This window comes from Gastrolobium bilobum, unplaced genomic scaffold, assembly GCF_033153095.1.
Source record: "Gastrolobium bilobum isolate Gb01-03AN ecotype WA unplaced genomic scaffold, APGP_CSIRO_Gbil_v1 utg66911, whole genome shotgun sequence".
NCBI classification, from domain to species: domain Eukaryota; kingdom Viridiplantae; phylum Streptophyta; class Magnoliopsida; order Fabales; family Fabaceae; genus Gastrolobium; species Gastrolobium bilobum.
Genome location: NW_026897163.1, coordinates 244,374 through 264,338, shown reverse-complemented (window position 1 = coordinate 264,338; position 19,965 = coordinate 244,374). Strand labels below are relative to the sequence as shown.

Genomic DNA, 19,965 nt, shown 5'->3' with positions numbered 1-19,965 from the left:
TACCACAAATTGGTATCAAAGCTATGGAAAGGGGGAGTGATATGGCACTACCTAAGTTGACGAAGGAGAACTACGAGAATTGGAGCATTCAGATGAAGGCTATTCTCGGATCCCAGGACGCTTGGGAGAATGTTCAAGCAGGTTTTGTAGAACCACAGGATATTGGAGGCTATTCGGCGGCTCAAACTAAAGCGTTGAAAGAGACGCGTGCAAAAGACAAGCTGGCGTTATTCATGCTCTTCCGAGCTGTAGACGAATCCGGGTTCGAGAAGATAGCAAATTGTGAGACCTCAAAGGCAGCCTGGGACATCTTGGCAAATGTCTATAGAGGAGCTAACCGGGTTAAACAAGTCCGGCTTCAAACCCTTCGTGCCGAGTTGGAGGGAATGAAGATGAAGGACACGGAAGGAGTATCCGGGTTCGTTGCCCGGGTTCAAGGAATTGTGAACCAGTTGAAACGGAATGGAGAAGATATACCTAACACCAGAGTGGTGGAGAAAATCTTGAGATCTTTGACAGACCAGTTTGAAAACGTGGTTTGTGCGATAGAGGAGTCCAAGGATCTGTCTACACTTACCATTGACGAGTTGGCGGGTTCCCTTGAAGCGCATGAACAAAGAAAGAAGAAGAAGGAGGAAACTCTTGAGCAGACACTTCAGACCAAAGCAACAATTAAAGATGAGAAGATGCTCTATTCTCAAAATTTCCGAGGTAGAGGACGTGGCCGCAGTGGACGAGGTACTAGCCATGGTGGTAGAGGTCGAGGCCGAAGTCAAGAAGTGTATAGTGATGAGGTAGGACAGTCAAATCAACAAAACTGGAGAGGACGAGGACGAGGTCGACGAGGAGGTCGGTCACATTATTCAAACATCGAGTGTCACAAATGTGGAAAGTTTGGTCACTATGCGAAAGATTGTAACTCGGACAAGTGTTACAACTGTGGCAAAGTCGGACATTTCGCAAGAGAATGCAGAGAGGAGAAAAAGGTGGAGGAGACGTCCAACCTAGCCACAGAAGGCGAGATGAAGGATGATGTCTTGTTAATGACACACAGTGAAGGAAGTCCTGACGATGACATGGAGTGGTATCTTGACACGGGTGCGAGCAACCACATGTGCGGACATAAACACTTCTTCAAGGAGATGATAAAAGTGGAAACCAGACATGTTTCGTTCGGGGATGCCTCAAAGGTTGAGGTAAAAGACCGAGGTACGATCTGTTTCCTACAAAAGGACGGGTTAATTGGCTCAATTCGAGATGTGTACTATGTACCCGACCTAAAAAGTAATATTTTAAGCATGGGTCAACTGATGGAGAAAGGCTACTCGGTTATTATGAAAGACCGGGTATTGTATTTGAAAGATGAGCAAGGTCGGATGATAGTCCGAGTTCAAATGGGTAAGAATCGTATGTATAAACTGAATTTGAAATGTGTACAGGTTGAATGTTTACAAGCCGAGGTAGAAGATAAGGCGTCACCTTGGCATCTCCGGTTTGGTCACCTACATTATGGTGGTCTAACCAAGTTGGCAGAGAAAAAGATGGTGGACGGGTTACCTGACATAAACTTTGAAGGAAAGTTTTGTGAGAGTTGTGTACTTGGCAAGCATGCCAGGACCACGTTTCAGAAGATGGCAAGATTCCGGGCTAAGCAACCTCTGGAACTAATACATATCGACTTGTGTGGACCCATCAATCCGGGTTCCTTCAGCGGTAAGAAGTATTTTATTTCCTTTATTGATGATTTCTCACGGAAAACTTGGGTTTACTTTCTGAAGGAGAAGTCCAAGGTGTTTGATGTGTTCAAAAAGTTCAAGGTGATGATTGAGAAAGCAACAGGAAGCTATATCAAATCGTTGCGGTCTGACAGAGGTGGGGAATATACCTCAACAGCGTTTATGTTGTTCTGTGAGGAACAGGGGATAAAGAGGTTTCTAACAGCACCATACTCACCACAACAGAATGGCGTGGCTGAAAGGAAGAACCGGACTATTCTTGACATGGTTCGGTCAATGCTGAAGAACAAAAGGATGCCGAAGGAGTTTTGGGCGGAAGCTGTGCAGTGTGCTGTGTATGTGCAAAACTGATGTCCACATTCAAGCTTGGATGACAAAACACCACAGGAAGCATGGAGCGGTCAAAAGCCTTCAGTGGCTCATCTCAGAGTTTTTGGTAGTGTGGCCTATGCACACATACCGGACCAGCTCAGAACCAAGCTTGAGGATAAAAGCAAGAAATATGTTTTTATTGGATATGATGAAAAAACAAAGGGGTATAAGCTGTTTGACCCCGTCAACAAGAAAGTCATAGTGAGCAGAGATGTAAAGCTCAATGAAGCAAATGAGTGGGACAGGAGCAATTCATCTGAGATAAACTTTGAAGACGGAATCACAACACAAATTATCAACCCGGCAAGTCCTGAAGCTTCTGATGATGAAGACGAGGTACGACAACCCATGATGCGAAGTATATAAGACATATATGAGTCAACAAGTGAGGTACATTTTGTTTGTCTTCTTGCAGACTCTGAGAACATAAGTTTTGAAGAAGCCATCCGAGATAAGAAATGGCAAGACGCCATGGATGAGGAGATAGAAGCCATGAAATAACACATGGGAGTTAGCCGAGCTACCAAGGAGAAGTCGGCCCATTGGAGTGAAGTGGTGTTCAAGAAGAAGATGAATGCTCAAGGAGAGATAGAACGATATAAAGCTCGGCTAGTTGCAAAAGGTTATAAGCAGAAGGCTGTAATTGACTATGACGAGGTGTTTGCCCCTGGTACAAGGATGGAGACAATTCGGCTACTCATCTCATAGGCTACTCAATACAGATGGCCAATACATCAAATGGATGTAAAGTCGGCATTCCTGAATGGTGTTCTTGAAGAAGAAGTTTATGTGGAACAACCGCCGGGCTACATGAAGGCAGGAGAAGAGAAGAAGGTGCTGAGATTGAAGAAAGCACTTTACGGGTTGAAGCAAGCTCCACGAGCATGGAATGCTCGTATTGACAAATATTTCAAGGAGAATGGACTTGAACAATGTCCATATGAACATGCTGTGTATGTCAGGAAAAATGGAGGAGACTTGTTAATTGTGGCTCTTTATGTTGACGACCTCATTTTTATGGGAAACAATGCCAAGATGATACAAGAGTTCAAGAGCACAATGACAAGAGAGTTCGAAATGATAGATCTCGGTTTTATGAAGTTCTTTCTCGGTTTGGAAGTAAAACAAAATGAGAAGGGAATCTTCGTGTCACAGGAGGCTTATGCAAAAAAGATTTTGAAAAAGTACAAGATGGAAGATTGCAACCCGGTTTCAACACCAATGGAACCCGGTTCAAAACTTTCTAAGTTTGATGGAGGAGACCGTGTTGATGCAAGCAAGTACAGAAGTTTGGTGGGAAACCTACGCTATCTCACATGCACGAGGCCGGATATCTCGTTGAGTGTCGGCATAGTAAGTCGGTTCATGGAGGAGCCAAGATACACACATTGGAAGGCGGTAAAGAGAATTCTGAGGTATGTTCAAGGTACAGTTTCACATGGGTTACACTACTCGAGCTCGGCAAAATACAAGTTGATTGGATATTCTGACAGTGATTGGTGTGGAGACGTAGATGATCGAAAGAGCACGGCTGGTTATGTGTTTTTCATGGGCAACACAGCATTCACTTGGATTTCGAAGAAGCAACCTATTGTGACACTGTCGACATGTGAAGCTGAATATGTAGCTACATCTTAGTGTGTTTGTCATGCAATGTGGCTCAGGAATTTGCTAAGCAAGCTGGAGGAAAAACAAGTCGGCCAAACTGTGATCCGAATTGACAATAAGTCGGCTATAAAGCTAGCAAAGAACCCAGTAAATCATGAAAGAAGCAAGCATATTGACGTCCGATTTCACTTCATCCGGGATCAAGTAAAGGAAGGAAATGTGGAGCTAACACACGTGACCAGTCAAGAGCAAGTCGGGGACATCTTCACAAAGCCATTACCGACGGTGCTGCTCAACAATTGCAAGAAGATGCTTGGGTTGAAAGATGGCAGAAGCATTTAAGTTTATGGAGGAGTTTTGTTGAATAAACTTTAAATGGTTTGTTAGTTTTATATTTAATAGTCTTAATTAAGCAGTCTTGTTTTTAGGTAAGTGAAAGGCCAAGAGTTAGAAGAAAATGAGAGGCCAAGAGTTGGAAGTTTAATTTTGTGGTTTATGGCTATTTTAATGTTAGGTTCATGAAAAGGCAATCTACTGCCTATATAAGCTAATCCATATTGTAAGCAAAGTACACAAAGTAAAAGTTGAAGAGAAATACAAGTCTTGTTCTCTGAAGTTGTCTTCTCCACTAGAAAATAGTTGTTTTTTTTAGTGATACCACATCTTATAGTCAAATCACTGGGAAGTATGAGATCATAGACCTTGATAATGAGTATATACTGGTGAATTTTCATGATGATATCTTGTCAAATATAAATATATAATAATGAGGATCCAAAACAAAACAAAACAACTTAACCAATACTCTGTCAGGGAAGTAATAAAGACATTGAAAAGTTCAAAGACTATCTGAGTCAAGAGTATCATAGTTATCTAAGAGAGAATGAGATTCTCTTGCAATTCACTGCGCCCTATACAACATATTAGAATGATGTGTTGAAAATGAGGAATCAAATCTTGTTAGACATGGTGATGTGAATGATGAGTGGTACAAGGAATTTTTTTTGGTGATCTCGGTCCCATGTGATCCTTCCATTCAAGAGGTGTTACTTGGACAAAAAATTATTTTTTATCTCTCTCCTCATTAGTTGTATGATTTTGATTAGTTCAGGCCACTAAGTAAATGATGGTCCGAAATCACTGAAATTCTTTTTGTGGTATAGGATCGCGAAGTCATTTTGGGGGTATGCCCTAGATATAACAGGATACCTTCCAAATCCGTTTGTATCACTCCATGTGAGATATGGGATGAGAAGAAACCTAAGAATAATATTAAAGGTGTGGAATTCTTCCGCTTATGTCAAAGCATTGATAAGCTAAGTGCTAAAAGCACCAAATGTTTGTTGGGTATCTCAAGGGAACCAAGGGATTTTTCTTCTACCTTAATAAAACTTTAAATTTCAATTTCCATTTATTATTGCTGCCGATTGTGGTAATCGGAGTATCAGTATGATGGAACCATTCATTGTCCCAACGCAGGCCACATTTGGGAACATTGAGTACAGGATATGCAATTATAACACATGAAATCAATTGAAAACATTCATAACCAGCTTACCGGTAACTTCTTCATTTCTTTCTTCTTAGGTGTGCCTGATTTCGACCATGATCACTATTTTGGTTACTCTTCCCTTTTGCTTTCTTGTACGGTTGTACCCACTGATCTCTTGACTTAAACATTCGTTGACAATTCTCCAAAATAAAAAATAAAAAAAATTCGTTGACAAATAAATACTATAAGTGAAGGGAGCAACTATTTAATTATTGACATCAATTATTTTTTACCGTGTGAAAAAATAATAAGAACAAACTAATCCATTAAATAACCAAAATTAAATTAAGAGTAAATTATCTTTTGGATCATCGACAAAAAATTACGGAACTCAATTTAACCCCTTAGAAAAAAAATGAACTCGTAATCTCTTTTAAATTTAAAATAGACCCATATTAATATTTTTGAGAGACTAAACATGGATCTTCTTTGAATTTTAGGATTTTTTAATTTCATTCAGCCAAAATAGACCCATAGTCCCATATTACCAAAATAGACCCATATTACCTCAACCTTTCGTTCAGCCTGTTGGTAAGCGAAAACTTCTTTTTGTTTTTTAGTTTCATCTTCTTTTTCCACCTCATACTCACAAAAGTAAATGAAATAAATTATTTTAAAGATTAAGCAGTTAATTAGTATGAATTTTTGTAGCTATTATTGGAGATGGATTTTAGGCTCAAAATATGACATTTAGGAACACTGCTAGTGCAAAAAATCACCAAGCTGTGGCATTACGTTCTGGATATGATTTATCAGTATTGTATAGATGTAGCTTTGAAGGTTACCAAGACACTTTGTATGTGCTATCTAATAGACAATTCTATAGGGAATGTGACATTTATGGCACTGTTGACTTTATCTTTGGTAATGCCGCTGTGGTGCTTCAAAATTGCAACCTTTTCGCAAGTTATCCTCCTAATAAAGTCAACACAACCACTGCACAAGGTAGAACTGATCCAAATCAAAACACAGGTATTTCAATTCACAATTCTAAGGTTACAGCTGCATCAGATTTGGAACCTGTTCAAAGCTCTGTTAAGACATATCTTGGAAGACCTTGGCAACAATACTCTCGCGCAGCTTTCATGAAGACATATCTTGATACTTTGATCATTAATCCAGCGGGTTGGTTAGAATGGAATTGTAACTTTGCATTAAGCACTTTATATTATGGAGAGTACACGAAAATAGTTCCTGGTTCTTCCACTGCAAGTCGAGTTGATTGGCCAGGTTATCATGTCATTACAAGTGCTTCAGAAGCATCAAAATTCACTATTGCAAATTTCATTGCTGGCAAAACTCATGGTTACCAGTGTTGGGCTTCCTCCTTCAATGCTAAGCCCAAGCCCATTTGAGGTGTTTCCTAAAAACCCTAACCCTAATTTCCACCTCCTCTATATATACTCATTAGTTGAGGGTGGAGGCGAGGTCATATTTTGAGAGGTCAAATTTGAGAGAACAAATTTGAGAGAAAAATTGTTTGATTGTTTGAGTAAAGCTTTACGCTTTGCATTTGAGAGATCTCTAGAGAGAGTTTGAGTGAAACATCTCTAGGGTAGTTTGATTATCACCATTGTTGGAGAGGTTGAGTTAACCACCACATTGGTGTATTTGATTATTTGTAACCATTATTTTCATAGTGGATTTTTGATCTGGACTAGGTCCCGTGGGTTTTTACTTCTTCATTCAAGAAGGTTTTCCCACGTTAAATCTGGTTGTGTTCTTCTTCTCTCTCTCTCTCTCTCCTGTTTTTGTTTTGATTTTTTCGCTGCGCTGCCCGACCTGGTGAAGTTCAGGCCGAGGTATTGCCGAGATCCGAGATTAGGATCTTGCTGACTGATTTCCGCACAAAGGCTGCTTAGCCGAGCTTGAGGGAACCGAGTTTTCCCAACAGTGGTATCAGAGCTCGAGTTCGACGGGTTCTGAGGGAGACGAGATGAGAGACCGGCAGGAAAAACCGATAAGGAGTGGGAGATCCTGAGTCGGAAGGCGGTAGCCACGATCAGGAAATATATTGATAAAAGTCTTTTTGAGCACGTGTCCGAATTCACGAACGCGTATGAGTTGTGGACGAAGCTAGAGTCCATGATTCAGAAGAAGACTCCCAGGAACAAAGCACACCTGGTTCGCCGACTTGTTAAGCTTGAATACAAGGATGACATGAGCATGATTGAACACCTGAACACCTACAAAGGTATTGTGAATCAGCTGTCAAAGGCTGATATGAAAATTGATGAAGAATTGCAGGCATTGCTGCTATTGAGCTCGCTGCCAGAAAGCTGGGATACTCTGGTGGTGACCCTGAATAACTCGACTCCAGATGGAAAATTGAAGATGGATGTCGTGACAGACAGCCTCCTGGGCGAAGAATCCAGGAGAAGAGAACGAGGTACTTCGAGTACGTCTGAGGCCAATGTTGCTGAGAACAAAGGGAAATCCGACTCCCGCGGTAGAAGCAAAAGCCGAGGTAGAGGTCGTGACAGACGAGACAAGTCCAGAGGTCGGTCAAAGCCGAAATATGAGTTGAAGTGCTTTTACTGTGGAAAGACAGGCCATAAGAAGCCAGACTGCTGGACCCTACAGAATGATGAGAAGAACGGCTCTGTGAAGCCGGATCAGATTATTCTCAAGAAGAGGGAAGACAAGAGCACCACTGCGGTGGCTGCAAACCCTGATGCTGAGATATTCCTCCTTGGTGAGGATAATTATTTGAATGTTGCTTATGATGACTGCACCTGGATTGTTGACTCCGGTGCCTCCTTCCACGTTACTCCACACAAAGGTTTTTTCTCCTCTTATCGAGGTGGTGATTTTGGAGTCGTGAAGATGGGAAATCAAGTGACCAGCAAGATTGTTGGTGTTGGTGATGTAACTCTGACCACAGATGTCGGATGCCGACTTGTGTTGAAAGATGTAAGGCATGTTCTTGACATGCGTTTGAACCTAATCTCGGTAGGCAAACTTGATGATGCCGAGTTAGTGAACTACTTCAGTAGTGTGAGATGGAAGCTGGCCAAGGGAAACTTGGTCGTGGCCCGAGGTAAGAAGGAAGGCTCCTTGTACGTGATGCAAGGAAAAATCAATGGCGGAGAAGCCAATTCTGTTCGAGATGAACCTAGCTTGGAGCTATGGCACAAGCGCCTCGACCACATGAGCGAGAAAGGGCTACAGATCCTGAACAAGAAAGGATTATTGACCGGGTTGAAAGGCCAAGCGTTGGAGAGTTGCACGCACTGCCTAGCTGGAAAACAGCACCGGGTTTCCTTTGCGAGACCGGATCAACCAAGAAGACGAAGGAATATTCTTGACCTCGTCCATACTGATGTTTGCTCCATGTCAGAGAAATCTCTTGGAGGAGCTCAGTATTTTGTTTCATTTATTGATGGCTATTCCCGCAAAGTGTGGGTATATTTGTTGAAGACTAAAGACCAGGTACTCCAATCCTTTAAAGAATTCCATGCTATGGTTGAAAGGGAGACTGGCAAGAAATTGAAGGTGGTCCGATCTGACAATGGTGGTGAGTATTGCGACCCATTTGATGCATACTGCAGAGCGGCCGGGATTCGACTTGAGAAGACGCCCCCCAAGACTCCACAGTTGAATGGACTTGCTGAGAGGATGAATAGAAATATTGAAGAAAAGGTCAGAAGCATGTTATCCAATGCCGGATTGCCGAAATCATTCTGGGGAGAAGCCGTCAAAACTGTTGTTGACTTGATCAACCTCTCACCATCACGGCCACTTGAAGGAGAAATTCCAGAAGAAGTCTGGACAGGTCGGAAAGCGGCCTATAATCAACTGAAAGTGTTTGGATGCCGAGCTTTCGTGCATATCCCTAAAGACGAAAGGGCCAAACTTGATGCAAAGACTAAAGAATGCATTTATCTTGGTTCGCCGAGATGTGAGTCCGGGTTCCGACTTTGGGATCCAATCAATGAGAAGATCGTGAGAAGCCGAGATGAGATCTTTCATGAGCATGAGAACATTCATGACATCTCGAAGCCCAAAGTCCGGGTGACGGTCAGACGTGAAGAACCCATCCCTCCTGTCCGAGCTGAAGCAGGGGGAGAAAATGATGATCAGCAACAAGCTGAATATGACCAAGACATTGAGGTCCGAGTTGATGATGAGATCCGGGATGAGAATGATGAACCGAGTTCTCAAGCTGAAGAACAGTCGAGATATCCAACTCGAGAAAGAAGACCCTCTACGAGATACCCATCTGATGAATACACTGTTGTTGCTGAAGACGGGGAGCCTCAGAGTTATGATGAGGCTGTGACTAGCTCAGAGAAAGAAGAATAGGAAAAGGCAATGCGAGACGAGATGAAGTCTCTGCACGAGAATCAGACTTATGAGCTGACCGATTTGCCTAAAGGAAGACGAGCTTTGAAGAATAAATGGGTCTACAAGATTAAGAATGAAGAGAACGGGCAAAAGTCGAGATACAAAGCCCGAATTGTAGTGAAAGGCTGTAATCAGAAGAAAGGAGTTGATTTTGAGGAGATTTTTTCTCCTGTTGTGAAAATGACCTCGGTCCGAACCGTGTTAGCCATGGCGGCTTCGATGGACCTCGAGGTAGAACAAATGGACGTGAAGACGACATTTCTTCACGGTGATTTAGAAGAAGAGATATATATGGAGCAACCTGAAGGGTTCCAAGCTCCAGACCAAGAAGACTTGGTATGTCGGTTGAAAAAGAGCCTCTATGGATTGAAGCAAGCACCTCGACAGTGGTACAAGAAGTTTGAATCATTCATGACTGGTCATAAGTTTGAAAAGACAGATGTCGACCACTGCGTATTTGTGAAGAGGTATGAGGCCGGAGATTTTCTGATTTTGTTGTTATATGTTGACGATATGCTTATTGTAGGGAAAGATAAATCGAGGATAGCCGCCCTGAAAAAGGCGTTGAGCTCGTCCTTCGCAATGAAGGACCTCGGCCCTGCAAAGCAGATTCTCGGAATAAAGATTATCCGAGATAGACAGAAGAAGCTACTATGGCTGAGTCAAGAGAAATATATTGAGAAGATTTTGAAGAGATTCAGCATGGACAAAGCCAAAACAGTGAGCACCCCCCTAGCCGGACACATAAAGCTGAACCAAAAGTAATGTCCGAGATCTGATGAAGACAAAGATGAGATGATGAAGGTCCCGTACCAATCCGCCGTCGGAAGCTTGATGTATGCAATGGTTTGCACTAGACCCGATTTGGCGTATGCTGTTGGAATGGTAAGCCGGTATTTGTCAAACCCCGGCAAAGAGCACTGGGAAGCAGTGAAGTGGATCTTCAAGTACCTCCGAGGTACAACTGACTTATGTCTCCGATTTGGAGAAGGCAAAGCCGAGTTGCAAGGCTACTCGGATTCTGATTTAGGGGGAGACGCCGACTCGAGGAAGTCGACTACATGATATTTGATGAGATTTGCCGGAGGAGCTATCTCTTGGCAATCAAGACTTCAGAAATGTGTTGCACTATCGACAACTGAGGCTGAGTACATTGCCGCTACTGAGGCAGGCAAAGAGATGCTGTGGATGAAGAAGTTCCTTATGGAACTCGGCCATGATCAAGACAAGTACGAGCTGGGTTGTGACAATCAAAGCGCAATCCATCTTGCGAAGAATTCAACCTATCACTCCCGCACTAAGCATATTGATGTGAGATATCACTGGATCCGGGATGTGGTGGAAGGTAGAGAGCTCGAACTCGTCAAGGTGCACACTGACCAAAATTGGTCCGACATGATGACAAAGCTGGTTCCAGCAAGAAAATTTGAAGACTGCTGTGAAGGAGCCGGGTTGATGCTGAAGCCGACGCATTGAAGTCGAAGGGGGAGATTTGTTGGGCTCCCTCCTTCAATGCTAAGCCCAAGCCCATTTAAGGTGTTTCCTAAAAACCCTAACCCTAATTTCCACCTCATCTATATATACTCATTAGTTGAGGGTGGAGGCGAGGTCAGATTTTGAAAGGTCAGATTTGAGAGAACAAATTTGAGAGAAAAATTGTTTGATTGTTTGAGTAAAGCTTTATGCTTTGCATTTGAGAGATCTCTAGAGAGAGTTTGAGTGAAACATCTCTAGGGTAGTTTGATTATCACCATTGTTGGAGAGGTTGAGTTAACCACCACATTGGTGTATTTGATTATTTGTAACCATTATTTTCATAGTGGATTTTTGATCTGGACTAGGTCCCGTGGGTTTTTACTTCTTCATTCAAGAAGGTTTTCCCACGTTAAATCTGGTTGTGTTCTTCTTCTCTCTCCTGTTTTTGTTTTTATTTTTTCGCTGCGCTGCCCGACTTGGTGAAGTTCAGGCCGAGGTATTGCTGAGATCCGATATCAGGATCTTGCTGACTGATTTCCACACAAAGGCTGCTTAGCCGAGCTTGAGGGAACCGAGTTTTCCCAACAACCAGCCCCTAGTGTGCCTTTCACCTCTACTCTTTAAATTTTATTGTTTCTCTCTTGGTTGTTTTATTAGCACCATTGCTTTTAATTTTTTGATTTGTTCTACTCATGGTTAATTACCAGCTACTGGTGTCATTCAAGATTTTTGGCCCCCCATATCAAAAAAAATCCTGGGTCCGCCACCATTAGAGAGCTTTAATCACCAGAATATCCAAGTTGATAAGGATGATGATTGTAATGCTCAAGTGTAGGATAGTTAATAGGTATTTTGTATTCATTATTTTTTTTATTACACTTTGTGAACAAGATTTGTTATTTGATACATTTGTTATTATTAAAATTAATATTAAGTTTATACTTGCCTGCAATATTGGTTATGTGATTTTGATTATTGGATGTAAATTCCTTTTTTTTTTTTCCAAATTTTATTTTGCAATATTTTGAATAAATAATTTGAAAAAATATAAATTAGGGATGAAATATTATGTCCCTATCCTATTAGAGACAGACAACTTTTGACTCTATTAGGGGACAGAAAAATCCTACCCTAATTCCCTCCTTATTAGGAACAAATTTAAACCCCTTCAAATCATTTTTGTTGACTTATTAAGGATAGAAAATACGTATTAGGGACGAATTATTTTCATCATAAATAGGGACCAAATTATATTTTCGTCCAAAACTATTAGCAAGTAGTCTTTTAACCAAAGAATATTGTTTATCCCTAATTTCATCCCTAAATTTTTTAGGGATGGAATTTTGCATTTTAGGGATGGATTTTGTCGGTCGCTATTCTTTGTTTTTTTAGTAGTGAATATGTCAAGTCATGTTTAAAGTAGTCCTAGGATTTGGATTTTTTTTTTTTTTAAAAGCTAAGGAACAATAGAACAGAACTACCTGTGGATCATCCTAGGGGTACAACTACCCAATAGATCCTTCTCCAAAAAACTTCTAAAGCCCTCAGGGTGGTTTGCAATGATATTAGTCTCCCAACTAGAATAATTTACATTTGCAGCCAACCAACCTCATTTCCTTCACGGAATGTATGAGAAATCACAACTTCCCAAGGATTCTTTAGAAGATCCTGTATTCTTCTAACTAGCGAGATCAGAGGATGATGATCGCCACAACCTTCTTCAATTCAACCATTTTCAAAGCCACTGTTGAGTCTCCCTCCAGGTGTAACTTGCCAAATCCATGGCACCAGGCAACTTCCAGGCCAACAAGAACTTCCCATAATTCTGCCATCAGAGCATTCCCATGATTAAGTTTCTTTGTAAAACCCAACATCCATCTACCCTCACTGTTTCTAATAACTCATCCACATCCACTCTTTGATCCATTAATTCTGAGTACAAGAGCCATCTGTGTTAATTTTAACTCAACCATATTAGGAGGGGGAGACCAGTGAATAAGAATTTCATGTTTGTAGTAGTACCTAATCAGCATGACTAACATTGTGGACGTGCCTTCTGATCTTATGGACTAATTCTTCAGGGGTACTATTTTCCCTTTTAAACACCAAATTGTTTCTGGCTTGCCACAACATCCAACATGTGACATCGAAGACAAGGTTCCAGTTCTATTTTTGTCTCTTATTACAGGAACTGCAAAGATTATGCTCTATCCGTTCATGAATGTTACCTGTAAAAAACATATGGTTATTACGAACATCAACCAAATTGGACAAGACCTGTTTGGACTAGAAACAGTCCTGCATCACATGGCAGCAATCTTGGATAGGACAATAGCATCTAGGACAAGATGCACCACTTCCCATTTGTCTGTGGTTCCTTTGCTCATTTGTTAAGAGATTATTGCCAAGGAGCAGCCAAAGGTTACTGTCATTCTGAGATGTTCTCACCTGAGGCAGTAAGTCATCTCCCACCTTATGTTTATTCTTGAGAAGTTTGGCCCCGAGAGTCTCCTTATTAGTCAGCATTCCATGTCCCACTTTCATTATAAATGCCTTGGAATTGTTAGATCTAATTAGTATTTGGATTTGAGTTTGAAATTGGATTTTAATAACCATGTGGTAGGCTTTGAACACACGTGTCTTTGGAGTTAGCTTGGAGTAGATTGTAGATACAACCATGTGACTCGGGTATCTTTTGCCTCACAAATCACAATATAGTAGAAGCTAATGCACGGTTAATCCATGTTTATTTTACAATTATTTAAAGTTTAAAATTAAGTAATTTTTAGAGTTCATCATTGCGCATACTATCCGCTAACAATTGAATAAGCGTTGCCTATATTACAGGACAAAATTTGAATAATAATGGTTGAAACGTTTAGCAATACGACACTATTGCATAAACCTAAACGTGACCTATTCCGTTAATTTAGGCAACTGTTTTGATATACTATGCCCCCAAAAAAATCATTGTCACTATTAAAGTACAAGTTCTAGGAATGTAGAAAATATTGTTTTGAGAACCACCCCCAATATGGGTTCGAGAGTGCGCGAATCAGTTTAAAGTGTATTGAATACCAAAAAAATAAAAATAAATGTTGCTTATATTACAAGACAAAACTTGAATAAACGTGGTTGAAACTTTAGCAACACGACACCATTGCATAAACATAAACGTGATCTATTCCGTTAATTTAGGCAACTATTATTGGAAAAAAGTTTCCGATGTTACTTTAGATAATTTTATCTAATATTAATCTAAACGACGTCGTTTTGGAGTTGAAAAATTAAAAAATTAGAGTGATAAAGATTATTATAACCCTGAAATAAATTAAAATTACAAAAAATACCATGATTTCCGTCCCAAAACGACGTCGTTTTGATGAACATTAGATAAAGTTATCTAAAGTAACTTCAGAAAAAAACAAACCCTTTATTCATATAATTTGTATTTTGTTAATTTTGATAGCTGTTTTAATATACTATGCTATGAAAATATGCAACAACCACCTATCCCACTCTTATTAACTTAGAGAGTGGTTTCCTAAATCTTAAATAATGATATTACATTAATATATATATATATATATATATATATATATATATATATATATATATATATATATGGGTTTTATAAGAGTTATGTTGTAGGAAAAGTGATTGTGTTATGTTATAGAGATTCGTTTTGCGTGCCGATTTTTTTTTTGCTGCGGGCCCCACAAAATATTGTGTGTGTAGGAAAAATTTTGTGGTCATGTTAAATGATAGATGATAAACCCTATATATATATATATATAGGTAAAATTATTTTTGTAACTGCTGTATGTATAACAATTAATCTTAACCATTGATTCCTCACATTTAATGTTTTCACTCACTGCATGATTTATGATTCCCAAAATTTAATTGTTGTACATTCAGCAATTATAGAAATAATAATCTTATATATATATATATATATATATATATATATATATATATAATATGTGTGTAAATTTTGTTACGATCTGCCCGACTCAATCAGATTAATGGATCAATTAATGAATTAGTTGAGAAATTTAAAAATAAAAAAGTGCACTCTTAGTAAAATTTATGTACGTGAAACTCAATTGCTAATTTAACATAAACTCATGATTAGATAATATAATGATAAATCAAGGACTTTTGTGTTTTCTATGAAAATAAACAATATGGGATGGAGAGCATATATTCACGCATAGAATACAGTTTGAGAAAGTGTAACACTTGTCTATTACAATATTACAATAGACAAGTGTTATACTTCTCAAACTGTATTTTTTATTCTTTTTTTTTTATCCAAAAAAAAGAATACAGTTTGAAAAAGTATGCGCTTGTCTATTGTAATATTAAAAAAAATTTGCGATGAGAAGGTTTCATTTGAAATAAAAAATTGCCATGATAACTTTTTTTGTTTGTCATGGGCAAAAAAAATTAATATATTATTATTTTAATAAAAAATTATGAAAATATAATTATTTTAAACCAATTTACAGATCTATTACATTCAGTCGCGCTCCACGCAGGCACCACAAATCGCGCCTGTGTAATGACACGTGGCAAAAAAAAAGGCAACAGTTGGATCGTAAAACCTTATCAGGTTAAATTTTTGACTCGGGTGTTTGAATCAGGTATTTTTTTTATTCCACATAAGTTTTTGAGATCTTCGCAATGTCATGTCATTGAAGGGGATTTGGTAAAAAAAAATTGGATTTTTTTCGAATTTGAGATATTTTACCGTAAAACTTCGAAAGGCAATAACTTTTGACTTGAGTGTCAAAATAAAGTGCTCTATTTTTTATTCCATATAACTATTCGAGAGCTACCCATGGCAAATCCTTGTTGGTCAAAATTTTTTCACAAAAACTGCTTCCTTGTGCCTTGTTTGGCATATTTTATCTTTGTGAATGATGTTATTTAAATTTTTACTTTCCAACAATAACAAATAATCCTGTGGGAATTTTTCAGTGCGCAGATCTCAAAAAGTTACGTGAAATAACAAAAAATACCTGATTCGGACTCCCGAGCCAAAAGTTATATTCTTCCCATGTTTTATGATAAGCTTGAACTCATGTAATTGATTACATGGACTATTACTTGGGTGTTTGAAATTTTTTTGACCAAATCTTCTTCAATGAAATGTCATTTTGTAGATTTGAAAAAGTTATGTGGAATAAAAAAAAACCTGATTCAAACACCTCAGTCGAAAGTCATGGTCTTTCGAAGTTTTTTATGGTCAAATTATTGACTTTTTTGTTTCACGTCATCACAGGATGAGTCGCATGTGTGTGAAGCGTGACTTTCCACAAATTGTGTTTGTGTGAGGCGCGACTTGTTGCGTTTAGAGGACTAAGTGTAATAAATTTGTAAATTGATTCAAAATAATTATATTTTCTTAATTTTTTATTAAAATAATAATTAATATATATTTTTTTTGCCTTTGTTCTGGTACGTTCAAATGAGGGAAAAGGGAACTAGTACACAAAACACGATATTCTAAACATGTAGCAAACAAAACTGAAAGACAAACAACAATGTTACTCCACGGGGTATGCCGCAAATGTATATTCTGCAAGGGAGTATGTCCGAAATACAGTCCTCAAAAGTCAACATTTAATTGTACTTTTGTAAAAGGGGCCATCGTGAATTCGAGGTGACAAATGGGCATCAAATCCAACTAAGCAGGATACTCTAAAATTGCCTAACTTGGTAAGTAATAAGTCTAAATAAAAACTCAAAAGATTTTCATAAGGAAAGAACAAAGTATATTAATTAGAGGTACAAAATGAAAAAGAAACCAGTGATTTGGAGTCCTAGAGAGCAAGCGTGGCTTCCGATTTTAGGGAGCTCTATTGTTCTCTTTATTACTATATAATCACGCTTACGTGGACAAGCTTCGATTGGGAAGCGGTTTAACTCCTCCAATGTTCCAATGTCTTATGTGTTACGAATGACAATAGAAACGCCTCCCTCCACCTCATCCATGTCCATTTTTGCATTTCTTCCAATAACACTATTTCTTCCCTTATAAGCTTTCTTAACCAAGCCCCACATTTTACCTCTCTGCCCTCACTCCTCTGATCACCAACCACGAAATCCCGACATCATGGTTCAACTTGTAATTCATCTCTGCATGCAGGGCAATCATCAAACCCCAAATACAGCCAAAACAACCTTCTCCTCCAAAAACAAGAAAAAGCCCACTACTTTGCAAAACCACTATATCAATGACCAAACCCACATTTTATTACCATCTTCATGTGCTTATAAAAACTCTCTCTCCCCAACACCCACCACTCCTCCATACAAAGCCACCATGAGACTTAGCTGCAATGGGTGTCGCATTCTCCGCAAAGGTTGCAGCGATGACTGCACCATCAGGCCCTGCCTTGAGTGGATCAACTCTCCTGAGTCCCAAGCCAACGCCACCCTCTTCCTTGCCAAATTCTATGGTCGCGTTGGCTTGCTCAACCTCATCAATGCTGCTCCACCACACTTTCGCCCAGGTCATCATCCCCATATACCTATAACTACATTTACTCTCTCTCTTTTTTTTTTTTAATTTTATCATTTTAGAAATTCATTTACTGGAATTGAAAATTTGAATTTGATCCCCTCTATGACTTCAATTATTACAATATTATTATTTAAATTACATAATCAGATATAATTTTTTTTTTCTAATTGAAGTTCTATTAAGTGAAAATACTTGAACTAGAAACACATTGGAAAATGCTTCTCTCTTTATACTAAATTCTTTTTTGACCCTGACAATGGCAGATTCAATCTTACGTTACAATTTTTAACAATTGAATTAATTAATCCATTTTTTACCCTTTTATTAATTGGTCAAAGGAATTAATAAAGATTGAAAATTTTCAGCTGTGTTTAAGTCGCTGATGTACGAGGCATGTGGGAGAATTGCGAACCCGGCTTATGGGTCACTGGGTTTGTTCTGGACCGGTGAGTGGGCCCGATGCCAAGCTGCTGTTGATGCTGTGCTGATTGGATCCGAGATCAATGTCATGGAACCTTCTGTTTGGCAGCTGACGGGGACACGTGGCAGTGAGCATGTTCTCCAAGCCCGTGGTATACGCCACGTGTCCAGAGACACTGACATGGACCAATTGAAAGGAAGGGCCCGGTTCAAGAGGACCGGGAATGTGATCAGGCCCAAAGCGAGAGTGGGCTCAGTCGACTCGTCCGCGCTGTGGAAACCGGTTTCTAATGATGAGCCGGGAAACAAAGGGGGAGGATGTGTGAGTAGTGGGAGCGATGAAACAGTGGAGGCTTCGTTGATGAACCAAAACCGAATGGGTGAGGGTGATGCTGAAGTGGAGCTGGATTTGGAACTCACTCTTGGCGGAGGCGGCTTCTGTCGTTTCCCGCATTGAAGTGAGTGTGGACATTATTATTAGAATGTATATGGTCGTGTTTAATATTTTGTTTCTTTGTGTAGTTCTTCGTTTTCTTTCAATGCTGAATCTTAGAAAAAGAAGCATTGGGCACAGTCAAATGTAAATAAATGTTGGAGGGGCTTTTATTAAGTGTATATTGGGGAGTCGAACAGTTACATCAAATTTAATGTACCTCTTTTATTTTTTTTGGTCAATTTCAGAGCTTTTTATGATTTGGAATATTCCAGCTATAAAACATTTCCATCAGTTACAAGTCTTGGGATATTTTAAATGATTAAAAAAAAAAAAACAGTTGAGAATTGCTTACTTCATTGTAAACGCCTAAACGGGTTGAGCTTCGTTAGTTTGGCAGAAGACTGTTGAATTTAGATAAGGAGCATGTTTGACATAATTTTAAAAAACAAAAATTAAAAATAAAGTTATAAGTTATTTAATGATTATTAAAATTTTAGCTTAAAAGTTGTTTATTTTAAAAAAAAAATACACATTTCAAAAAAAGCTGATACAACTTAAAAAAAACTCTTCCTAAGAATTTTTAGCTTTTGACTTTTCTCTTCCTCATAAAAAAAGTTTTATAAAAACCTGTCAAACAGGCACAAGGATTAATCACAGCTAATAATAAATAATATTAATATTTTTAATAAAAAGTAAGCAGTATTATATTTTAATGCAAATAATTTAAATAATTTCATGACATTATTAATTATTTTCTTTAAGATGAGATGATAGTGAAATTTTGTGATAAATAACAGGAAAGTAACAAAATGATTTGCTGCAACTCTCTTAACGCACGAAGAAGCAGTAGAAGATGAAAAATAGTAAAGTTGCTGGACCCTACGCTACTAACCTTCGACAATTGAAAGTTAGGGTGCTTGGGGCCCACGTTTGTAAAGCTTTAGGAAGGAATCAAAGTAGTAATTTAAAATATATATATTATATGAGATAGAATCATTTGACACCGGTATCAAATTTGAAATTTGACACCTCATCTGATAGCCGTTAGATCAAAAAATATCAATGGTATCACATGTTTGTATCAGAGTCGTTGATCTTTTTTGATCTAACGGCTATCAGATGAGGTATCAAATTTGAACTTTGACACCGGTGTCAAAGGATCCTACCTCTATATATATATATATATATATATATATATATATATATATATATATATATATATAGGCAAAATGATTTCTGCAACTGCTGTACCTACAGCAAGCAAAGATCCGCGTCCGGATCCTGAGTTTTTTTTTTTTTTAAAAAGTCGTGGGGCCCACTTTTTTGTTTCAGCTGTAGATAACACTATCTACGGCAACTGCAGAAATATTAAGCCCTATATATATATAAATATATGGAATATATTTTTCTTATGTTGTAGGAAAAAAATTACCTCATGTTGTAGAAATAAAAGTATAAGTGGAATCCACAAGTAAGAGGAGAG

The 19,965-nt window shown here is 38.8% G+C and overlaps 1 protein-coding gene and 1 pseudogene across 1 annotated transcript; both read left to right on the top strand.

Moving 5' to 3' along the window:
- Positions 1 to 5,168: 5,168 nt before the first annotated feature.
- On the top strand, positions 5,169 to 13,580 carry LOC133304622 (pectinesterase 2-like; annotated as a pseudogene).
- Positions 13,581 to 17,425: 3,845 nt separating this feature from the next.
- Positions 17,426 to 18,503, top strand: LOC133304621 (LOB domain-containing protein 41-like). The gene is made up of 2 exons (XM_061504665.1): positions 17,426 to 17,615; positions 17,992 to 18,503. The coding sequence occupies exons 1-2, from the start codon at positions 17,426 to 17,428 to the stop codon at positions 18,501 to 18,503; spliced, it is 702 nt and encodes a 233-aa protein (XP_061360649.1).
- Positions 18,504 to 19,965: the final 1,462 nt, after the last annotated feature.

What these genes read in the sequence shown, in the direction of transcription:
- LOC133304621 (XM_061504665.1), top strand. Translation starts at nt 17,426, where the DNA reads ATGAGACTTAGCTGCAATGGGTGTCGCATTCTCCGCAAAGGTTGCAGC. An exon ending in TCCACCACACTTTCGCCCAG is followed by an intron (nt 17,616 to 17,991) that starts GTCATCATCCCC and finishes GAAAATTTTCAG; the next exon opens with CTGTGTTTAAGTCGCTGATG.